Raw genomic sequence first — 22,524 nt, 5'->3', positions numbered from 1 at the left:
TATACATTTTAAAAATCAAATATATTTAATTAATAAATTTTTAGAATTTGTAAATAATATAACTTTATTTTGATCTCTTTTTATAAATTTTAATCAACAACTTTATGACACTGGTTTTGTTAATATTACAAAAAAAATGGTTAATGCTGAGAAAGACTTTCTACCAGTGTTTTGCAATATTTAAATAAAAACATTTTGATAATGCTTTGATAAATTTATCCAACTATTGATATGTTCTTGAATTCAAGAGGAGTAAATCAAGTATGAAAAATATTTAATGCATTATTTCAAATATAAGAAAGAGTTTAAGTTGAAGTTGCTCATCTATTAGAAAAAATTTTTACAATCATGTCTTTCAAGAAAAAAGAGAAACCATGTCAAATGATAAAGTGCTACAAATGAACTAGTTATGTTCCAAAGTAATACTCAAGTTTTTAGTCACAAATGACTAAATGTTTAAATAATAGTTGATGGGTTAACTAGGAATAGAAGTGACTACATTTCGAAACAATACTCATACGGGTTAGTAAAAAATGATTACGAACCAAAACAATACTCATGTTATATAACTTGCAACATTAGTTTGCATAATAGAACTCGATCTATTGATTCGTAGCATACACTATTAAACAAACTAGTATAAAAATTACTAAGTATCTTTCTTTCTTCTTATTTTGTTAAAATTACATGTTATGAAATGTGCTCTAACTTAAGAAGTAAAAGTTTTAAAACTTAATTTAAGAAAAAAAATAAATTATAGATCATTTGTCAAGTATAAAAATGTCATATGACAATATATCATTACACTATATCTATAAAAACTCCAAAAAGTTTTAAAATACCATAACACAATCCAACCTTTCATTAATATTTTACCTATTTTTCAGAATTGAAATCAAAGTTCAACCTCTAAAATGTTAAGTGACTTAAAGTTCAACCTCTAAAATGTTAAGTGACTTACATCTATTAGAAGAAAAGATTCAACAACATGCCAGAAACGAACTCACATCTAATCATGCAAAAGAGTAATCCTTTTAGGTTAGTAAATGCATCATCCACTACAAGAAAATCATGAAATAGAAACCAATTTTTAGAGACCAAAATAATTAGTTGCAATAATAACTAAATTAGAGACTATTTTAGAAACTAAACAAAAAATTGGTTTATAAATTAGTTTCTATTATTTTATATTATTGTTAAATAGTTTCTAAATTGGTATCTAATTAGCAACCAAAGTTTTAGAGACCAAATTTAGAAACTAAATACTTGGTAGTTAAAACCTTGGTTGCTAATTAGATACCAATTTATAAACTATTTAACAATAATAAAAAATAATAGAAACTAATTTAGAAACCAATTTTTTGTTTAGTTTTTAGAATGGTATCTAATTTAGTTACTATTGCAACTAATTATTTTGGTTTCTAAATATTGATTTCTATTTCATGATTTTCTTGTAGTGATCACATTTAATTAAGTAGAAGCAACTTTGCAACCATACAACTATACAATTATGTTCAACTTTAATGAGTAAAATATTCACCAAAAATAATAATAATAAAAGTGATTGAGTAGGTGATACATGAAGTATTTAGTTGAATATGTTATAATCGTAGTGTAATAATATATCTTTGAATTTTTAGTGAATATGTAATAAGCATGCTGCCCTACCAAAATCAAATCCTGCATCCTGATTGATTGAAAGGCAAGAGGAGTCGTGAACAGTGTTCCACAGATCAACACCAACCTCTCAATCCTTCAAAAAAATCCATCCAAGGAATCGCTCACCCCCTTCCACTCTATTTCTTCTTCTTTTTTCTTCTTTCTTTTTCATTTTTGTATTTAGTTTTTCCTCCTTTGGTCAATTTCTGTAATTTTCAAGCAATAACTAGCTACACCAAGCCACACATTATTAGAATCCCACCATAGAAAAGACACGTACCTTTGTCACTTACCATACAAATGAAGAGTCTCCAAGTGGGTGACGTGTGAACTAATTTCCCACCCATTTCATTGCTCTTTTTCACCCACCACTCTCCAAAATCTTCTTTCCACACAAAAGATAGCAGCAATACTCAAACTACGAACACCACCATCACCACAGCTATAGCACACAGAATCACCAAAACAGCTCTTATGCTATGTCCCTTTTCTGCATGAAAGAGAAAACCCTTCTAATGTCTCCCCAGCCCTCTTACTCTACTGAATCTGACAACCAGATTCCCCCTCTTCAGCCATCAAAACTGAAGAAACCCCACCACCCCAAAGACAGGAAAATGGGCCAAGAACACCAAGAGAAGAGTGACAAAACTTCTAAACCCCACCAAACCAAGGTGGAAACTGCATTGGATAGTGATACCGAAGGAAAAACCGTTGAAGGTGAAGCTAGTGGTCGTGAGAGGTTGAAGAGACATAGAGTTGAAGTTTCTGGGAGGGTTTGGATTCCTGAGATATGGGGACAAGAGGATCTCTTGAAGGATTGGATTGACTGCACAGCATTCGATGCTCCTTTGGTTCCAAGCAGAATAGTGATGGCACGAACAGCTTTGGTGGAAGAAGGTCGAAGAGCCACATCGGGTGGGTTAAGAGTCGAGAACAGGTGTTGAATTCTTGGTTTATATATAATTGGATTATTCAGTTCATTCAGTGACAAGAACCATGTATTGTTATTGGTTATTATGAATGTTTTGTTAATCCTTAATCCACCATCGTGTTTGTATTATCCGTTTTGTTTTGGATATATGTAAACATTTTTACATCCTGCGTTTTCTTATTCTGGAACAGGGTTTCATAAATACATTACAAAAGTTAAATTCTAAAGCCACTTCCCACAACCTTAAACTAGTCTACAAAGTCACATTAGTTATTACTTTGTTGTCTCTTTTTCTGAATATAATTAGCTTCTACTTTGTTAAACCACAGCTTTACCAACTTTCATTTTTGTTCATTTATTTATTCCTATCAAATTAAATACTAGACTAATTAGTAAGTTCTTCATGACTTGTTCTTTTCCACAAAATTTGATTGGGAATGTTTTAAAGCTTTCTATACTTAATAAAATATATATATATATATATATATTAAGAAGTGTAATTTAAGTTTAGTTCAATCTGTTATGTTAACAGATCTAATTTAAATCTAATTTCTATACTTAAACAAACACATTTTTGCATCGGTTATGTTAAACATACCTAAAATAGGGTAACAAGGCCAACATAGATGCAATTAATGACAGTAACCAAGGTAAATAACAATTACTTACGACAGGTGCTTGTTTTTTTTTTTTATAAATTTTGTTTGTTTTGGAATCAAATCAAAACTTGCAAAAAAGAAATCCGACAGTACAATACACTGGCATTTGCCAGATTCAGATATACAACATAAAATAGAATGTTTTTAACTAAAGATTCAATAAAATTATTTAATTTAATCCAAATGACCTAATATGGAAGACAATGATAAATCTAACTACTATTTATGTTGGAGAATATATGTTATTACTGGTGTCTTATTTGCAACATGTAAATATTTTGTTTATGATATTATTAAATGGTTTCCTAAAAACATCTAATGACTTTTTTCTACAATGTAGCTCTTCACAATGAAGTGTTCCCATGGTGTTAATTTTTCATATATTTTTTCAAAATATTTATGTATCTCTAATATTTGATGAGTACTTTGATAACACTTTTAAGTAAATATTCACAAAAGCTTTTCTTTTCTTTTGTATAACAAGTTGGGAGCAAGTAGGTCTAATAGTATGCGAATGTAACTCATAATCTATATTCATCTCAACAAAATCTTCACATATTTTCACTCATTGTCACTTTTTTTTTGACATGTGTCTAACATCTAATTTAGATTAATAAGAAAGATAAAAAAAATATATATAGTTCCCCTGTTCCAAATGTTTTTTTATTTTATTTCAGTTCTTTTGTCTTTTTAAACATAATGTTAATGCTCTTGACCTACTCATATACATGCTTACCATTCTGAAATGTCAATACAACCTTCCAAATCTATTAAATATTTTTTTAATCTATGATATTGAAAATTGTATTTTTTAATACAATTTTTTTATTATCATAAATTGAGTAATTTAAATAACTTTCCTTTAGTTTCTCACTCGAGTATGCAATAAGATGCCCCTTCTTGTAACAAAACTTCCCCTATGCCCACATTGCTTACATCACACTCAATTTGAAAAAAAAATATGTGGAAGATTGGAATGTGAGTTAAAAGATTTTTTATTTGCTAAAATCTTTTTCGTGATCTGCATCCCATTTGAACCCAACACCATTTTCAATAATTTCATTCAAAACAAAAACAATTTTGTTGAAGTCTTTGACAAACCTTCAATAGAAGATTGCTAATATATGGAAACCCCTTTACCTTAGTGAAGGTTGTAGGAGTTTGCCAATCCTTAATGGCTTGTTTTTTTTTTTTGTCTTCATCCACTTTCACTCCTTGAAATCCCATAACAAATCCTAAGAAAATAATTTCATTAAAACATAATAAATAAACATTTTTCTAAGTCAACATATAAGCCTAATATTTGTATTTCAAACAGTGTATCCAAAATGTCATTTTCAAGTTTTAGATTGCTCAATTTCAAAAACCTCTAAAGAGAACATCATATATTAAAAAAAACCATAAAAACCTACCAATATTCAGTAAATGAGTTATCTACCTTCAAACCTTACAAAAACATTAATCTTCAAGTAATTGCTTTACTAAAACTTTTAATATTCAAAATAGCAACAAAACTAGTGAGTTATAGAAAAATCAATGAAAAGAAAGCAAGCAAAACATTCATATATGTTTTTTATATATCCAATATAGTATCATATTATTTATAATTCGAGATTAATCATAATTTATGTTTTTTTTTCTCTTCCAATATTCATTTAGACAATTTTTACTTCAAAACAAACAACACTTCAAATGATTGATTTCCTAACTTTAGATGAAAAAAAAATAATATATAATAATTTCATCCAACCGTGAGAAACCCACCGGCCCATTTATATAATTTTGCCCGCTTAGAAACCTGGCCAACCACACGGAATCCAAAATTAATAATTTACTTTCTCTATGAATAATGTGAAGATCAATTACCACGTTCCACTCTGACAATTTTTTTTTTGTAGAAAAAGTAACAGAATTCTTCGACTTAATTTTATTATTATTAAAAACAAATAGCAGAGAGAAAAAAGTGAGAGTGAAATATGGTTGAACACGTTGGCCACAGTATGTACTTTGATGCACAATCTACTATAGATATTTTGCGTCGAGTGCTTCTGAATCTGCCAACTCTGCTTCAATACCAATTGTGAAGTACCTTTCTCTCTATGTCATAATACCCATCAAAGCCACAATATTCACCCAAAACACAAACTCACTAAAACCACAACAAGGTTGGTTTTTTTTGGAGGAACCTGTGTGAAGTGTACCTTTTCCAAACTCATGGTTATGGCTGCAGCTTTGAGTTTCTCCCAATTCCCCGTTTCTGGGTATATTTGTTTCCCCAAAAGGAGACTACCCAGTAGAAGTTTTTACATACGAGCCATGTCTGAAACCTCTTCTTCCACTTCTGTGAGTAGCCAACAAGAACAACCAACATCTGATTCTTCTTCAGCTTCATCCTCGTCGGTGACAATTGCTCCTCCCCCCAACTTCAAGCCCCCTGAGCCTAAACGCTTTGCCATCAGACCTGACAAGACCGGTGAAGTGTTCGGAGCGCTGCTTCCTCTCCTCTTTCGCTTTGCCACTGGAGTTTTCGTTTCTGGGTAAACCATAGTACGCCTTTTTCTTCATATTTGTCTCTCTTTTGCACTTTTCTGTTTTCAGTTTTGTACCTTGATTCTCTAAGGCCTTGTTTGTTTCCTGGTTTTCTGTTATTTGTTTGCTTGCTCCCTCAGAACATTTGAAAGTGTTTGTCCCATGAGCCTATTTCTTCTTTCGAAAGATTTATCTCAACTTCAAGAAGGGAATGAAAACACATCCCCAACTGATTCTGTTTTTTTTTTTTTTTTTTTTTTTTAAATACTTGTTTGGAATAAACCAAAAAGGGAAGAAGTGATTCAAATAAGCCATTAGCTTTTGGGTTGTGACACTGGAAATTCGAAGTTGATTTTCTTTTAAAAAAATATTTTCTGACACGTTCTTACGGGTTTCAATTCCTAGTCCGTATCTGGTTTGTGAATAAAATTGTTTGGTCAGAAATTTTGATAGTTATTGTGTTGAAATAAAGTAACTATATCGGAAGAGTGGTGGTAAAATAATATCAGTGGCTTGAGTTAGTTGTGTGCTTGTGTGATGTTTTTAACATAGTTCAATACAGAGAAAAAGTCAGTTAAACTGCACAGACAATAACTGCTGTTTCAGTAAGAAAGATTTGAGAACTGTTGGAAGGATCGGACCTGGTTGGTGTTATGTTATGGCTCTTCTGATAGAAGGATCATTATATTTTTTTTTGGTGAAAGAAGGATCGTGATACTGTTGAAGACTTGCTGGAATTGGCTTCCCTTGAAAGATTTAATGTTTAGAATGATGTTACGAGACTGGTGCTTAAATTCATCAAATACATTCTATAATTAAGTTTGGAACTTAATTAGGAGCTGAACCTTAAGCTGGATCAGTCATTTGAAAGGAGCCTCACTTCTAAAAGTATTGTATTACAAAGGGACAATTTTGTCAAAGTTTAATTATTCATTTAGTTCTTATACCCATATAATATCTAAGTTTTAGTCCCTACCCATACACTTTGAACTTGTTTTAGTGCTTAGACATAAACTTTATAATCTGGTTTAGTCTAATAGCTTTTACAGCAAAGACTAAAACAGATTAAAAAGCGCATACGTTGTTGTTTTTAATACGCAAGGTGTAAAACGAATAGTTTTAAGTGTAGAGACCTAAAATTAAAATTTGTATAGGTATAGGGACCAAACGAGTAACTAAATATTGTCTTTAATTTATTGTGTATGTATGGGGGCCGTTGAGTAGAGTTTATTTTTGTTCAAAGAAGTTGAAGACCATAATTAAGATGTCTTGTTTTCATTTTGGAGTTTTCCTTCCTTTAGATTGTAAAATGCTCCTATTGAATGCATGAATGATTTATTTATTTATTAGATTCAATGTATAGCTGTATATATAAGGCCAAGCACTATCTGAAAACCTATCCAACATAATTTACGGGCAGACTGATTTTGTGGAGGTCATTTTGGGTGTTCTAGAAGGAACGTGTTATATGTGAGAATATATCAAGATACTGGCTGAAATTTTAAACTTTTATGCTTTTGTTGTGCCATTGACAGGTATTCTTTTTCATTTGTTTCTAAGGATGAAATTCCTCCAGGCCAATATGCTTTGGAACTTAATGGTAGAATCTCATTCTCTATGTTTAGTTCTCATTATTCTGCATACCATAGTCATTAATTATATGGCTGACTTGCAACTGAGACAAACTCTTAAGAGGCAGTGTTTATAAAGTTCAAATAAAATTACACCCATGCATCTTGCATGCTTTGACTGAAAGATTTTGTTTTTAGTGATAGTATCTTTGCACTTTTAAATTGAGTAGAGGAAATTTTAACCTGGTGAGGAGAGTATGTCACATGGCTTTCAGACCTATGAAAAGGGGCAAAATGAGACTTAGGGCACAGGAAAGGTGAATGATATGACCGAAATTTGTTTTAACCATTCCAATGGCCTTCAATGATCCATGTAGTTGACCTCACTTGGTGGGATAAGGTTATTATTAGAAAGTATGTTTAATTTAACCCTAACTAAACTTCACAAAACTGGCCTGTAAGGCGATAATTGTCCTCACTTATATACTGAAAATTAGTCTTTTCTCTAGTCAATGTGCGATCTTCAGTCGTTATTGTTATTGGTAGTATCTTTGCACTTTTATTGTGTCAGATTCCTATCTCATAGCAGCATCTTTATGCTTGACAGTTCAAGAATCTCTCCCCCCTTCCTTTCCCAGCCTTATTCCTTATTTTTCATGTTAACATGAGTAGCACGATTTCAGGCATTGTGATTAAAGAAACAGCAAAAGTAGGTCCTCGCCCAGAGAAATATATTGAGATATATGAATTTGAGAGGTACTTTACTCTCTTTGCTGTCATGCCTGGACTAAATACTTCCTTATTTTCATCTTTTCTCAAAGCAAAGTTGGATAACTGGCTTTTTGTTTTGCCTTTGTACCTTTACATTAGCCTTTTGGCTTTCTACTTGCTGCACTACAGAATTCACTAATTACAAGTGCTATTTTGTTCTTTCATTATGTGCCATCTTGGGTCGTGAGCAGCTGTCCCTTTTGCCGAAAGGTATGAGTACTTTTAGGATTCAAATAAACTTCTATTTCAAGTTCTTTTCATGAGAAATTTTTTTCTCTTTAAATAAATTTGTTTGTCAGTTATTGTGTGAAGTGTTAGTTACCATGATTTGATCGTCACCTCATGCTATCATTGAAGTCTTGAATAAGCATTGTGCTTATCCTTTGATTCTTGAATTTGAGTATGGAGATTAGCACTGAGTTCAGTGATCTCTAAGGATAAAGTCTAGTCCTGCTCTTCTCTGTCAGAATCTATTGCTATCCTTTTATTGGGAAGAAAATTAGGCATAATAACAAAGTTGAAACTTCAAAATCTTACTAATTGATAGGGTAATGGTGGTTTTCTTTTGGTAATGCTGTTATAATTATAGAAATAAGAATAAAATATTTTATAAACAGGAATATCTAGATTATGTATGTATTATAGGAACTCTTTTATTTATTTTCGTATCATATCTTTATTACTAGAATCAAATCTCCTCTATCTATTTTGATTGTATTTTCTCAATATAAGCAAAGCATCCGTGCTATCTCAAACACACATGGTTTCAACTCAATATCTCTTTCCTGTTGTTCAACAATTATATTAGCAAGACTTATTTGTTGTTGTGGGCTAATATATGACTGCATGCAGGTTAGAGAAATTGTTGCTATTTTGGACCTTGATGTTGTTTTCTATCCTTGTCCAAGAAATGGTCCAAATTTCCGTCCAAAGGTTCTTCAGATGGGTGGTAAACTGCAGTTCCCCTACATGGTAAGATTGATTCCTTTGAGCTTGAATCAAACAACAAATTTTTTTGTTGATTTCGGGGTACATTAAAAAGGAGGAAATTGAAGTGCACTAATCTAAACTGCTTTGATGAAATTAATGCAAAATATATCCTGTAGAGATGCTCATGAGTTCTTGTGGCATTTTATATCATCAACCCTCTTGAAAATTGGCTCAGAAGCTTTAAGTTTTAAAAGAAAAATATAACCTAGAATGAGGTCTTGGTATCAGTTACTCCTGGAAAGGAAGAAAGCGGAAGTCAAATGGTTGCATCTGATAGAGTTCAGAGGATCTACACCGTGGACATTTTCATATGATAAACTACTTTTTATATTTGGTTCATATAAATATCATTCAGTGATGTGTATCGATTTAAAAAATGATTTAAACTGCAGTAAATTTTATCCTTAGAATTACAATACTTTTTTGTTTCTAGTTTTGTATGTATCTAACATCACTATCCTTATCCGGCCTCATGATGATTGCATGGTTTCTTTGAGTGAGAACTAAGAAATAATATTTTACTTTTTCATCTATTGGTTTCAGGTTGACCCAAACACAGGTGTTTCAATGTATGAATCAGATGACATAATTCGGTATTTGGTTGACAAATATGGTTTGTCCCAAAATATTCTGTATTGTGCTTATGCTGTGTGTTTCTATTTTCTTGATACTTTTCAATCTATTAAATTTAATTACATATATTGGAGAGGAAAAATTATCATATGTATTTTATCATCTACAAGCATAAAAGAGGGCAAGTTTAGACAATAATACCTTAGCAGTCATACCAATGTGATTTCTGATTGATTGACAGTGTAAAAAAAAATGAAATTGACAATGCATAATCATTAAACACTTTAATTACATTACTTGCCTCAGAAACCATCTTGGCATATTGCATATATATGCTTAGCACTACAACATTTTGCTAGTACTTCCATTTCATTTTTTCATTTTTAAGAGCCTTAACTTTTCATATATGGTTTAGTGAATACTAATTTTGCGTGCCTTACTCAACTGAAAATATCCTATTTTTTATTGTATTGTCTGTGATGTAGGTGATGGAAATGTTCCTTTATCTTTATCACTTGGATTTTTAACGGTTAGAACCTGACACCATCAATGGTTTCTCACCAGCAGTTGAATTGCGTCATTGATGTTAATATCTAGGGCTATCTTTTTTTTTTCTGCAGACACTAACTGCTGGTCTTAGTATGCTTAGTCGTATTGGAAAGGTATTGTCAACTTTTTCTTCCGTTTTCTTAAGGGTATTGATATTTAACTAAAGTTTATTGAAAATTAATCCTTTCTTCAAAGTTAATGGAAGGAATTTTTAGCATATGCTTGATGGTGCGTATATGGCTGAATTATTTTAGTTGTCATTGTGATGTCACTTTTATCTGTGCAAAGCATATTATAATTTACAACTCTTCGATTTTGTTTTCAGGGGACACCTTATACTATAATTTACAACTCTTTGATTTTTCTTTTTTCAGGGGACAATTTATACTCCAGCAAAGTTCCCTCCAAAGCCACTTAAATTATGGGCATATGAGGTTGGTCTACAACATACAAACCATACATACTAATAATACTTGATGAATCAGGACTTCTATCCCTAAATTAAAGATCAGTATGCATGATAATGTAGCCATTATCTCCAGCTACCTAATATTAAATTTGAAATACTTGTTTCTTTCAGGGGTCTCCTTTCTGCAAGCTTGTACGTGAAGTACTTGTGGAATTGGAGCTGCCACACTTGCTTGTCAGGTAAAACCCACGTTTCTGAGCAATCAACTGTTCAAGTTGATTCCCAATAAGATTTCTTTTTTTGGGGACGTGGTTGTATTATAGAAAACTTAATTTCATGACCTTTACAGTTATGCAGTTACATTTATCTTCTCATGGATGACCCTTGTATGAATTGTTACTAGATTGGACCAAAACTGGTTTTAGTCCCTATATTTAAAAACAGTATGTTTGGTCTTTGTATTTCTGAACTGTGATAGTTATAGAAACTGGATCAGAAACTTAAGAAAGATGAAGTTTACAGAGATAAAAGAAAGACAAACAATGTATATTTCCTTCAATGTATGGTATTACATAAACAATAACTCTGGTTCTTTAAGGGACCAGTCTCCTCCCGACATATGTTTTTCCTGTCTTTTCTCTAGGCCCAACATGTATTTATACAAACCACTCTAGTTCCTAACTACTAACTACTTGTAACTACATAAAATAGGTCTATTCCCATTTCCCTTTTTTCTTTTGGCATAAACCTTTGTAGTAGGGGGTCATATCCTATCAGATAGGTTTTTCACCGACCCTGTACTTCATTTCAACATGACCAATGATGAAATTCACCATATTTCAGAAATGCAAGTACCAAAACCAACAATGTTTAACATGTAAGTGACTAAATTTGATTTTTAATAAATCTTGAGGCTATAATAGTTGTATAATTGTATTTATCAAAGATTAACTAATAAATCAATGCAGTTGCACTTTGTATGCACTGAGGGATCAGAAGGGGGCGTAATGTAGGCAACCTTAAACCCATTTGCAAAGAGCCTACTTCCATGTCTAGAAACATTGACCATCGCCCACAGAAAAAAGTTCATCTTCTATATTAATTAGGAAAAAATCTTATTTTTTGTATTGTAATAAAGTGAACTGTAATTTGTTAAACATTGATTCATGGTTTGTGTTAGGTAAAAGCAAATACAACATGTTGACAATAAAACAAACAAGATTGCAAGATTATTTTAGGAGGAGGTTTAAAAACAATAACTAAGCATACAACTATAAGTTAGTTTTTGTAGCTTAGTGTTTGCTTGCAATTGGGACCCCTTTTATAAGAAGTTTAAGTGTAAAGGGGGTCAGTTTTTGGAGAATTGAGTTTTGTAACTGGAATGATCCAGTGGGAAGGAGAGTGCTCCTTTGTATCTTGGTGTTGTATGATAGGTGAAAATAGAGAAGTTCAGATTTACTTTTCTTTGTTCTTCTCTGAAAGTAACACTAACATTTTTTGTCCGACCTGCCGGATTTGTGAGTGGCATAATGGAAAGTAGAGATTTACTTTTCTTTGTTCTTCTCTGAAAGTAGTGGTGATTCCTAACAATTTTTGTCCAACCTGCCGGATTTGTGAGTGGCATAACATAATGGAAAGTAGAGTGAGTGCTTTGGAGAAATGGGCCAACAAATAGAGGAAGGAGATTGCAAATTGAGAACAGACGGGACTTCAATAAAAGAAAGCATACTAGACATGGAGAAACAAAGGATTTGCTTCTTGAAGTCAAGAAAGGAAAGAAACAATCCGATGGAGGAGAAAATTCAGTCAATGGTGATGAGAAAAGGGAAGAGGAGGACATCGACAATGATAAGGATGAGGATGAACCACTTTTCCCTTTGGTAAAACAAGTGGAGTTGTGCATGTTTGAAGGGAGTGATCCACAAGGTTGTATAGCAAGGGAAGAAATTTTTGTTTTGAAGTTCAGAACGTCAAAGGATCACAAAAATTATGTTCATCATTAGCATGGAAGGAAATGCTGGCCATTGGTTCAAATGCTGGCAACAAAATTCCAAGAACCCTTCTTGGAAGAACTTACAACAACATTGTCAAGGAGATATGGAAACAGCAGGAGAAGCATAATTTTTTAGAGATTGGCCACAATAAGGACAGCCGGAAGTGTGGAAGATTTCATCTAGGAATTCAAAATCTTGGGTCATAAGCAAATCAAACATAATAAGATTAATTGATGGGGTATTTCTTCGCAAGATTAATCACACACACACACACACACACATATATATATATATATATATATATATATATATATTAATCACTATATATTATTATGCATTTATAGCCGGGCTATATGTATGTGTACTATTCATATTTTTTGTGTTTTCATCTTACTTTAATGTTTCATTTCAGTTGTGCTAGGGGTAGCCCAAAGAGACAGATACTATTTCAGAAAACTGGACATTTTCAGGTATTTGAATTTTCAGGTTCAGTTTGTGATCTTTATGCAAAATCACAGTTGTTTGATGATATGGTATTTGGTGTGTGAATGATGACTAGTTTATGCAAAATTCACAGGCACCCTTTTTGGAAGATCCAAATACAGGGATAGAAATGTTTGAAAGTGCAGAAATCATTGAGTATCTAAGAGCAACATACGCTCTTCAGTAGGTGATGTTAGAGGGAAACTCACTCATCATATGTGCCTTCATTTCCTTTTGTAGATGTAACTGCTAATAGCTCTAACACGCTCAAATCAATTTTTCTCTATATACAAATTTCATACACTTTGAATCAAGTCCCTCAATATTCAGCAGTGATTTAAGGTGATTAAAAACGTGGTTGCAAAGTTGTCCTTTGTTTCATTTTTATTTATTATTTGGGACTCTTCTCATTAATCATCAGTGATCTGAAAAAAATTAAATTACAATAACTTCTTGAAAGAAACCACTTAAGGGTGGTTTAACCCTTACATATACCTATATAATTGGAACCAATTTTTCTGATCCCCAAACCATAAAAAATGAGAGAGTCAAACGTACAAACGTAATGTTTTAAAACTTAAAAGCAGGCACATGTGATGTAAAACTGGTAATAAAGTATTTTTTCGAAGGAAAAAATAATTGCACAAATTTAACAAAATTGAAATTTTTATATAATTTTGAAAGAAAAAAAAAAACTCAAAAGATCTTATTTAGGATTAAAAATTTAAGTTGTTATCATAGAATATAATCTCATTTTATATAATTTGCTTAAACGAGTGAAACTCTTCGTTATCTCTGAGTTTTATCAGAAATGTTAACTTTTTATTTATTAAAAACAATTAAATACAATTTTAAGGTTAAAATATAGTTCGAAATCTAGCAGAAAAAAAAATTATGATTTTCACGGAATAAGAGAATGATTTAACAAGTGAATTAATCTTCGCAAAACATTGTTATAATTTAATTAATGGTTTTAGTTTATAGGTGTGTTTGGACATTTTTTTTATAATAATTTCTATAATAGAAAGAGAAAACAAATTCTTCTTAAAGTTAAAATTATAAGTGAATATGCAGAAATTGTTATTTATGGAAATTTTATTTTACTTAGAACTGATTATCTGAATATACATATGTTTTGTAAAAGTTGAAACATTTAGGAAATTTAATTATTAGTTCATTTTAGCTTCAATGAAATATTTTTACAAGGTGATCTTCAAGGATATTAGCCTATGAAAGAGCAATACGAAGTCCCATTTTTGGTGGTATTAAGATGGATGCAAGTGACAAGCGGTGACCAAATGTGTCTTTCATGGCTTCTAATTCCAAGTATATGTGTGCACACATCAATGATCTTTATTTTGTCATGGAGATATTTCATATATTCTCCACCATACTTTTAGAATTATGAAAGCTAAGATAAGAATCCCTCCATATGAAATGAAAATCTTCAAAGTATTTCTAGATGGATAACTTTTATGTGATAATTCCTTTTTTCATAAAGAATTTAAAAGAATAAGTATTTAAAATAGTCTCAGAAATAAGCACGTTAAAAAATATATCACTGAATAAAAATTCTTGCAAATGGTCTCTTATGTATGCATTCTAATTAGACGATTGTCCCTTTCTTAGTGAGACATTAGTAAAAATTAAATGATAGATGATGTAAGTATGGTTTTGACTGGAAGAATTTTGATTGAATAGATATAAATGATTTTTTATTCTTTCAAGATCTCATAACATTTTGTCAACATCAAGATCTCTTGAAGAACATGTTGGAAGCTACTTCATACATACAACTTTTCTGAAAAAGGAAAGATGTTAGTATTGTGAAGTCAATCACTTGTGTTAGGCTCCACGTTTTGCTTAAAAAGTTAAGAAAAACTATTTGTCTAGGCTTGTGAAACCATGTCATGTTCCAAATGTGTTGTCAAAGAAGACACACACATTCAATATTATCTGAAAAGCATTTAATTTGTCTCACGACTTCAAAGCATGTTAGAGCAATAGCATAAGAAAACCCCCACAATGACTATAAAAGATTTACAATTTTTTTTCAAACTTTATATAAAGAAGATTGATGAAAGTTTTGCAACAAGAACGAGCACAAGATCTTAAGTTATCTTTAGCCTTTTATAGTTGTAATGATGAACATTGTTTGCGTTCGAAAGCAGCCTAAAAGAGTGAATCAATCATATATCCATTCTAAGATGTAATCTCTCTTTTAGTGAGTAATCTGATGATCTTTTAGATAATTTTCTTTGTAAACATTTTGGTTTCGTGTAGGAGTGATTGCATTCTAAATAATACTCAATGGGTTAGTCAGGAGTGGTCGGGTTCCAAACAATATTCAAGGTTTTAGCCAAGGGTGATTGTATTTCAAAGAATACTCAGAATTTTAACTATGAGTAGTTACATGTCCAAATAATACTAGGTTGTTTTAACTAAGAGTGGTTGAGGTCCAAACAATATTCGTGTGTATCTTTACAACATTAGTATGCTAAGTAAATTTTCAATTGATCAATAACTAGATGTAGTCTTTTACGGGACAAATCAAGACAAATCAATATAAAGATACTAAGAGTAAATATTTTATTTTCCCAAACTAGTTTACCTTATATGTTATTAAAACATGACTAACTAAAGAAAGGAAAATTTTATAAACTAAATTTTTAAAGGTCTGTTCGTAGTGTGTAATTCATAATACTTTTTCAAATTGTAGAATTTAAAGTACTTTTCTAAATTATATAATTTAAAACACACTTTTAAATTCCAGTTAGCACAATCCATCCTTGAATATGTAACTCAAAATATTTCCAATGTACAAACAATTGAGACTTTTTCCACATTTTTCCAGCCTATGGAGATGGAGAAAGAAGATATGGATGTGTTAAAGAAATTGTTGCCAAGGTGTGTAAGGCTGTACAAAATCTGGACTGGCCTAAAAGCATAAATTTAAAAGTGGCAAAAAATAAATAAAAAAAGGAACGGTTGAAGATATTATGAGATAACAAGGAATAATAGAAGCAACCAACTTGGGCAAACAATGGTAAGAGAAACAAACTATAATTATCAATTAATTTGAAATTTATAATCTATAGCTTTGGTTTGAACAATACCGAAATCGATCATCATAATCAAGATTTCAAGTTCAATCTCGTGAATAAAAAGAAAATAGTTAGAAGAAACGATCTCCCTAAAGATATCAACTAAATTCTCTCACCAAAATTAATCATTAACAAAACCTCTAAACACTTCGTACTAATTACATAATTAAAAAAAAAAAAAAACACTACTAATGATAAAACATGTGGTTTAGTTAGACTATTTTTTTCTTCGAAGACTTCACCAAGCTCGTCTAAAAGTAGAATTACAGTGAATTGTTTCTTTCATGATAAAAACTGTTAAAAAGAAATCAAATTTCTTTTCAAAAATAAAAAGAAAACAAATTTGATGCCCTACTCGATAAAAAATGCGATAAACAAGCACTGAGATTTTTAGTCCACCCAACCAGAAAATTAATTTTTTTTTCTTCTTATTTGGCTGTGGAAAGAAGGGCAGTTACATACCTTCACCAACACCAGGGTCAGCAACTAGTAAATCCTATCCATCTCTCAAAAGAAAAGGTGCAGAGGCAAATTACCAAGATCAAAAACTTTCATGTAGCAAGCATAGAGGAAGAAGTATGAAGAACAAGGCACCATTGGAAACAATTCCACCATGACTGATTTAGCAGCATCAGAGACTGGCCATTCAAGTCCCCAAGAAGGTACCAGAAATTTTTTTACAAATTGTCATACATGATCAAACAAACAAACGTATTTGTTCTGTAAATTCAATGCTGCATCACTGATATTAATGATCACTAGCTAAAGTACAATGTACAGATCTGCATTGCAATAGCCATTTCTCAACACAATATTAAGGATCAATCATATCGAGCCCTTGCAGGTTATAACCAAAATGAAACTTATCCGTGTATGCAAATTGTAACCAAGGAAGACAATGAAACACAGATTACACATGTTGCCACCAATTAGTCAAGGCTTGATTGGTTCAAATTTTGTTGCATACATCTTGACCCTCAGAAGGAGGATCAAATAATAAAGAAATACCTGTCTTTACATAAGACAGCATTTTATCTTTTCTTTCTTCAAATACATGAATCATGTCATCACTTCTAGAATAGTGCTATATTTCCTCAACAATCAACTGCACCACTACTGTCTTAACAAATTAGAATTAGTTCAGATAAGAATAATAGCTTCTCTTTGGAAAAGGGACCACAATCATCATTCCAGCAACTTACCTCTACATGTTACAACCTTAAAAAATAGCCAAATCAAATGATCCCAATTTGACTTCCTTGTTTTCTGCATAACAAATACACAAGCAATTTAAGACCTTCCTAACTTCATTTTCAATCAAGAATTTTAACTTCCCTGTCTAAAACCAACCCATAGCAAAAATGAACGAAAAATTAAATGAGAATAAATCAAAATCGAAAAGAAAATCAAATCTCTAAGTCCTAGCTTGCTGAATGCTAAAAGCTCTGCTCACTACCACTTTGCATTTTATCCCATTCCCGTTTGCTTCTGCCTCCTCATCTCTGTTATCTTCCTGTGGGAATTAGAATGCAAATCACTACGAAAACTTGGGCTACTAGCAGGACGGTATTCAGGCACAAGCCGACCAGACTTAAACCTAACCCCACATGCATTACAAAGTGTTTTAGGCCCAAGGGGACCTGCCCGCCACTGTGGAGTTTTTTCAGCCCCACAGTGCTGACATTTCCTCCCAATTGGCGAGATTTTCATCCCTTCTTCTGCCTTGGAAGTTTCATTACTTGGTTGTCTCCACCAGAATTGCTGACCAGAGTTTTCATCAGCAATACCAGGGCGACACCTACTGCGTCTCTTGCTCCGTGCACGGACTGGGACCTTAAGGTGATCACAACTGTTTAGGAGGGAAATACTGTTACTGCTGTTATTACTGTTGCTACTGCCTGAGCTGTACTCAAGCATTGGGGTTGTTGCTGGGGTTGTTTTGCGCATCTTGGCTGTGTCAGGTTGAATACATGATAGGTCAACAAATGTTTCAACAGAAGGAAATGCATCTTTATTGGATAGCCATTCAAGCTCTTCTTCCACAAACTCCTGGAACATGAAAAGTGGGGTCATGTTAAACTTCGTATGTATAGTAAAAATGGTGTTTCAAGTCAACACAGGCATCAGACCAATGCAATTAATCAAAGATGAGTAACCTATGGATCAAGAAAATAGTGTCCACACTGTTTTATTTTCTTATAAATAGGAACATATGGCTCCACATTATGAAAACCTTGGAACCATAGTAATCATCCAAGTATGTGAAGAGACAGAATATACTGTTTATTTACCAATCTAGGATTTCCAATACAATTATGTCAATGGAAAAATAAGTAAAAATCTCTCAGCACCATTTAATTTTAAACAAAACACATATCTTCATTGGACATGCACGGAGGAAAACATAAGTTTCACCAGCTGATTTGAAATTTCAGAAACCCCTAATCAGATAAATAGCACCACTAATCACAACTAAAGTGGCCACTGGGAGATACTAATCCGGCAACAAAAGTTGCACCCTAATAAAACAAGTTGAAAGTCAATTAGAAACCTTTTATGCTCACTAAAAGATATCCCATTTCTGCATTTCACTCACCCAAGCCACCAGTTCATATTCCAATTCCAGCTGATTCCAATCAAACCATATATTCATAAATGTTCTTATCGGTTCTCTTTTTGCATCACAGAAGCACTAAAAAGTAACAAATCATAACTCAAAAAAGCAATATAATCTATTTTCTCATGACCATAAACATTCCTAAAGAGGTCAATTGGAATATTAAACTTACAGAATATGAATGGTTCGGATCATCTGGTACCAATGGATTAAACAATGATGGGTTGCCACATTTTGAGTTAAGTGAAGGACAAGGTTTCCTAGGTTTGTCTTCGTCATCATCTTCCTCACCTATGTCCAACGAAAAATCCAAGAGGTCATCCACAGAACCAATGGCCTCCATCCCTGAAAAGAAAGGACATATCGAAGCCTAAGAGTGCATTTATAAAGAGATAAAATAAAGGAACGAGTAAAAGTAAAAGTAAAGATGTGTAAACAAAATACATAAAATAGTGAAGAGAAACATTCCAAGTGTTTAAATGAAAAAATTAAAGTCACAAAATAAAAAGCCAGACTATACAATCTTAAGATGTCATGTTTACACATATAACATAGTTGTGAATAAGAGATGAGCCAGCAAGAGACAACATTTCATCAGAAACACTCTCCAAATTAGATTATATCTATATCTTTGTTAATTTAATTTAAAGACCTCAATATATATGATTGCAAAGTAAATATTTGATCATGGAACTCCCTTTTTAGGATTTTTGGTGAGCATTGAGACTGTTTCCCTACCTTGTAGGGACTTTTGCTGGCTTGTTTGAAAAGGTTAAAGGTTTTAAATAGGTCTGCGACCACCATTTTGACCACAACATCAAGGATTTTGGTTGGTTTGTGTGACCAAAATTGTGGTCGTATCAGCCACATTTATCCACAATTTCCTGCAATATCAAGAATTGTGAACAAACTGCAATTGCAATTGCAATCGCAATTTAAAATCTCCATAAAAACAAGATGATTATATTTTGCAGAAGTTTGCATTGCATGTCATCTGTGCAGAATTGCGGTCACATGAGGATCTTTTACGTTGTTACATGTGTTAGTCTGGTTCTAGACCAATTCCACATATTTTCTTAAAAGTTTTTACTTGTACTTTCTTCTTATTATGATATTATGAAGTAGGACATTGTCTGGTTAAGGTTGCCCAGTAACAAGTTTGGCTAAGTAGTTTTAGTCAATGGTTTTAGTACAAATAATAAGGGTAAACTTTTATGACAATCTACCATCTCTGCTACTATTTGCTGCATTTGGTGGAGTACACTTGTATTTTGAAGAAAAATTCCACTACCTCTGCAATTGGTTCTGAATTAAGAATGACCTATAGGCTTTTATTAGGTGTAAAGCATAACCTCCTTTGAAGACTGCATCTTTAGCTGTCATTGTTCTGGGATTGTGCAAATTTGTGTCATTTCTTTGTTCCAGAATAAAACAGCTATGAGAAATTATATATATACCTTAACCCAATGATATTAAGTCATACACACTGCAACCTTTCTGGGATATCTACAATTATTTCATGGAGAGGAAAGCCGCAAATTAAACATGGTAGCAAAAGAAGGGGAAAAAAATGAAAAAGCAACAAGGGAAGAATAGGGTTGGGAGCAACTATTATGAGAAACAAAAACATGGGTATGAACAAAAGAGCAAAAGACTAAGACTTACCCGATTTTCTAGTTGTGTGTACTTGAGTTGTTGCAGTAACAAAATGAGAGAGAAGAAACCCCAGAAGAGAGTTGAGTTGAGAGGGAGTGAGAGAACAAGAAATGGTGAGGCACGTGTAGGGATTAGGGAAGACTCATATTGATATTTTTATTTTTACATAGTTGTATTTTGTCTTTTTTTTCAAAGATAATATCTATATTTTATTTTCCATGATAAATTAATTCAGACAAAGTATTTTATATTACAAAAAAAACTTTTGTAATGAAATTTTATAACACTTCCTTCCAAAATATAAAGGTTAGAATATGCTTAATTTTGCAAAACTAAATTATCTTAAAAAGTATTATTTTTAAGAAAGTCGGTGAAAAGATAATTATTTTAAGAGTAAATTAAAAAAATAGTATTTTCAATTAAAATTTAAGGATATAGAATAGTTTGAAATTTGACCAAAAATGATTTTACTTTTTTAAAACTTTCTTAGAATACAATCTTATTTAATTAGTAAGAAACGTATCTCCTAGTATGGTTAAGGATTAAATACATATAAACTTCAAAATCAAATTAATTATTATGTGATTAAGAAATGTACTATCTTTCATTCAAATTAACACATGTTTGTAATAGGAGTTTATTTGTGTGTATGATAATCTTTTATTTGTTTGCATATTAAAATAGTTTTTTTTTTCTAAAAGTTAATGTTTGTATATCAAATATTATTGCGTATTGAAAAAATATATTAGGTTTAAACTTTATCTTTATAGTAGTCATACAAATATTAACTGTCCATAAAAAATATTATATTATTACTTATGTTCAATTTTTTAATAGTTTTTAATAGATTAACCTAAATATAATATACTTAACTATATTTAATGAAGAATTAAATTACATTCAATATGTTATTTATTATATATCTAATAATTAAATATTAATTTTGACATTATGTATCTATTAACCATAGATACTATATTATTACTTATATGTTCATTTGCTTTAAATTAAAATAATTATATTATACTATATATATTATATTGCCTATTGAAACTTTAAATTTACAATACATATTGATATAATATAATTAAATAAAAAGAAACTAATCATATTTAATAAAAGGTTAAATTAATATTATATTATTTATTATTATATAATATAATTAAACATCATAAAACTAGTTATATTTAATAAAAATAAATTAAATTACTCTCGTTATACTATTTATTATTATAAAATTGTGAAAATTAAACATTCGTTTTTGTATATTTATTAACATTAAATATCATACTACTACCTATCTTCAAATTCTAAATTTTACTTAAAATATTTATAATTTTCTTTAAAAAATAAATATATATTATTTATCTAATAAAAGAGATTCGAAAATGTTTTAGTCATAAATTAAATTTTGGCTTAAAATAGTTATTGATAAAGTGAAACTAAATAAAATAGACCTAGTAGTATTTAATAAAATATTAAATTATTTTAAACAATTTTAATTATTATGAAGATATAAAATTTAGTATGGATAAATTTTGAAATGATATAAGTGTTTTAAGCTTTACTCTATGTAAGAACTACTCTTGTGTAGGCAAAATGATTTTGTTGAAATCACATATTTGATGATGAGATGATATTGATAATATGGATGTGGAGATATTTATATATGAAGTAGTATGTGAATATATGTGATATAATACATTTTTTTTATGATATAATCATCATATATATTATATGTGATATTTGTATTATATACATTGAATGAATGCATATTATATATATATATATGAATGATAGTATCATCTTTGATAGGTATGTTTTATGGGTGTGTGGATAGAAATACATGAAAAGATAATGTGGTCTTATGGATTATAGTATTAAGCACAAAATTTATTAAGAAAAGAAGATATATTATGATTTAATCATGTAGATTAAAGCATCAAGTTTATGTTCTTCCATAAATTTCTAAGTGACTTAGTAATCTTGTATAGAAAGATCTTTGTATATTTTATTTTGTAAATTGATA

General features: G+C 31.0%; 3 protein-coding genes across 7 annotated transcripts; 2 read left to right on the top strand and 1 right to left on the bottom strand.

The window, feature by feature from the left end:
* Positions 1 to 1,836: 1,836 nt before the first annotated feature.
* On the top strand, positions 1,837 to 2,817 carry LOC137830336 (uncharacterized). The gene has a single exon (XM_068637614.1). The coding sequence runs from the start codon at positions 2,139 to 2,141 to the stop codon at positions 2,601 to 2,603; it is 465 nt and encodes a 154-aa protein (XP_068493715.1). The 5' UTR covers positions 1,837 to 2,138; the 3' UTR covers positions 2,604 to 2,817.
* A 2,306-nt stretch (positions 2,818 to 5,123) lies between these two features.
* LOC137830335 (Thioredoxin family protein) lies at positions 5,124 to 13,471 on the top strand. Of its 2 annotated transcripts, none has more exons than XM_068637612.1 (12): positions 5,124 to 5,786; positions 7,314 to 7,378; positions 8,033 to 8,105; positions 8,312 to 8,330; positions 8,973 to 9,092; positions 9,654 to 9,723; positions 10,169 to 10,212; positions 10,304 to 10,345; positions 10,607 to 10,666; positions 10,813 to 10,880; positions 13,048 to 13,105; positions 13,213 to 13,471. In XM_068637612.1, the coding sequence occupies exons 1-12, from the start codon at positions 5,464 to 5,466 to the stop codon at positions 13,303 to 13,305; spliced, it is 1,035 nt and encodes a 344-aa protein (XP_068493713.1). In that variant the 5' UTR covers positions 5,124 to 5,463; the 3' UTR covers positions 13,306 to 13,471. The 2 variants fall into 2 exon arrangements, with proteins under 2 accessions (XP_068493713.1, XP_090160781.1); XM_090304655.1 differs by having other exon boundaries at positions 5,306 to 5,796.
* A 3,890-nt stretch (positions 13,472 to 17,361) lies between these two features.
* Positions 17,362 to 20,626, bottom strand: GATA1 (GATA transcription factor 1). 4 transcript variants are annotated; one of them, XM_068637611.2, is made up of 4 exons: positions 20,505 to 20,626; positions 19,012 to 19,184; positions 17,679 to 18,271; positions 17,362 to 17,488 (listed from the first exon to the last, which is right to left on the bottom strand). In XM_068637611.2, the coding sequence occupies exons 2-3, from the start codon at positions 19,180 to 19,182 to the stop codon at positions 17,690 to 17,692; spliced, it is 753 nt and encodes a 250-aa protein (XP_068493712.1). In that variant the 5' UTR covers positions 19,183 to 19,184; positions 20,505 to 20,626; the 3' UTR covers positions 17,362 to 17,488; positions 17,679 to 17,689. The 4 variants fall into 4 exon arrangements, with proteins under 4 accessions (XP_068493712.1, XP_090161497.1, XP_068493711.1 ...); XM_090305371.1 differs by adding an exon at positions 20,297 to 20,345 and having other exon boundaries at positions 17,362 to 18,271; positions 19,012 to 20,226; positions 20,505 to 20,619; XM_068637610.2 differs by adding an exon at positions 20,297 to 20,345 and having other exon boundaries at positions 17,362 to 18,271; positions 20,505 to 20,619.
* Between the last annotated feature and the right edge of the window lie 1,898 nt (positions 20,627 to 22,524).

The sequence above is a fragment of the Phaseolus vulgaris genome, chromosome 7 (assembly GCF_051622355.1).
Source record: "Phaseolus vulgaris cultivar YP4 chromosome 7, ASM5162235v1, whole genome shotgun sequence".
Classification (NCBI taxonomy): Eukaryota; Viridiplantae; Streptophyta; class Magnoliopsida; order Fabales; family Fabaceae; genus Phaseolus; species Phaseolus vulgaris.
The sequence above is the reverse complement of the archived record's forward strand: the minus strand, read 5'-3'. Positions and strand labels throughout refer to the sequence as shown.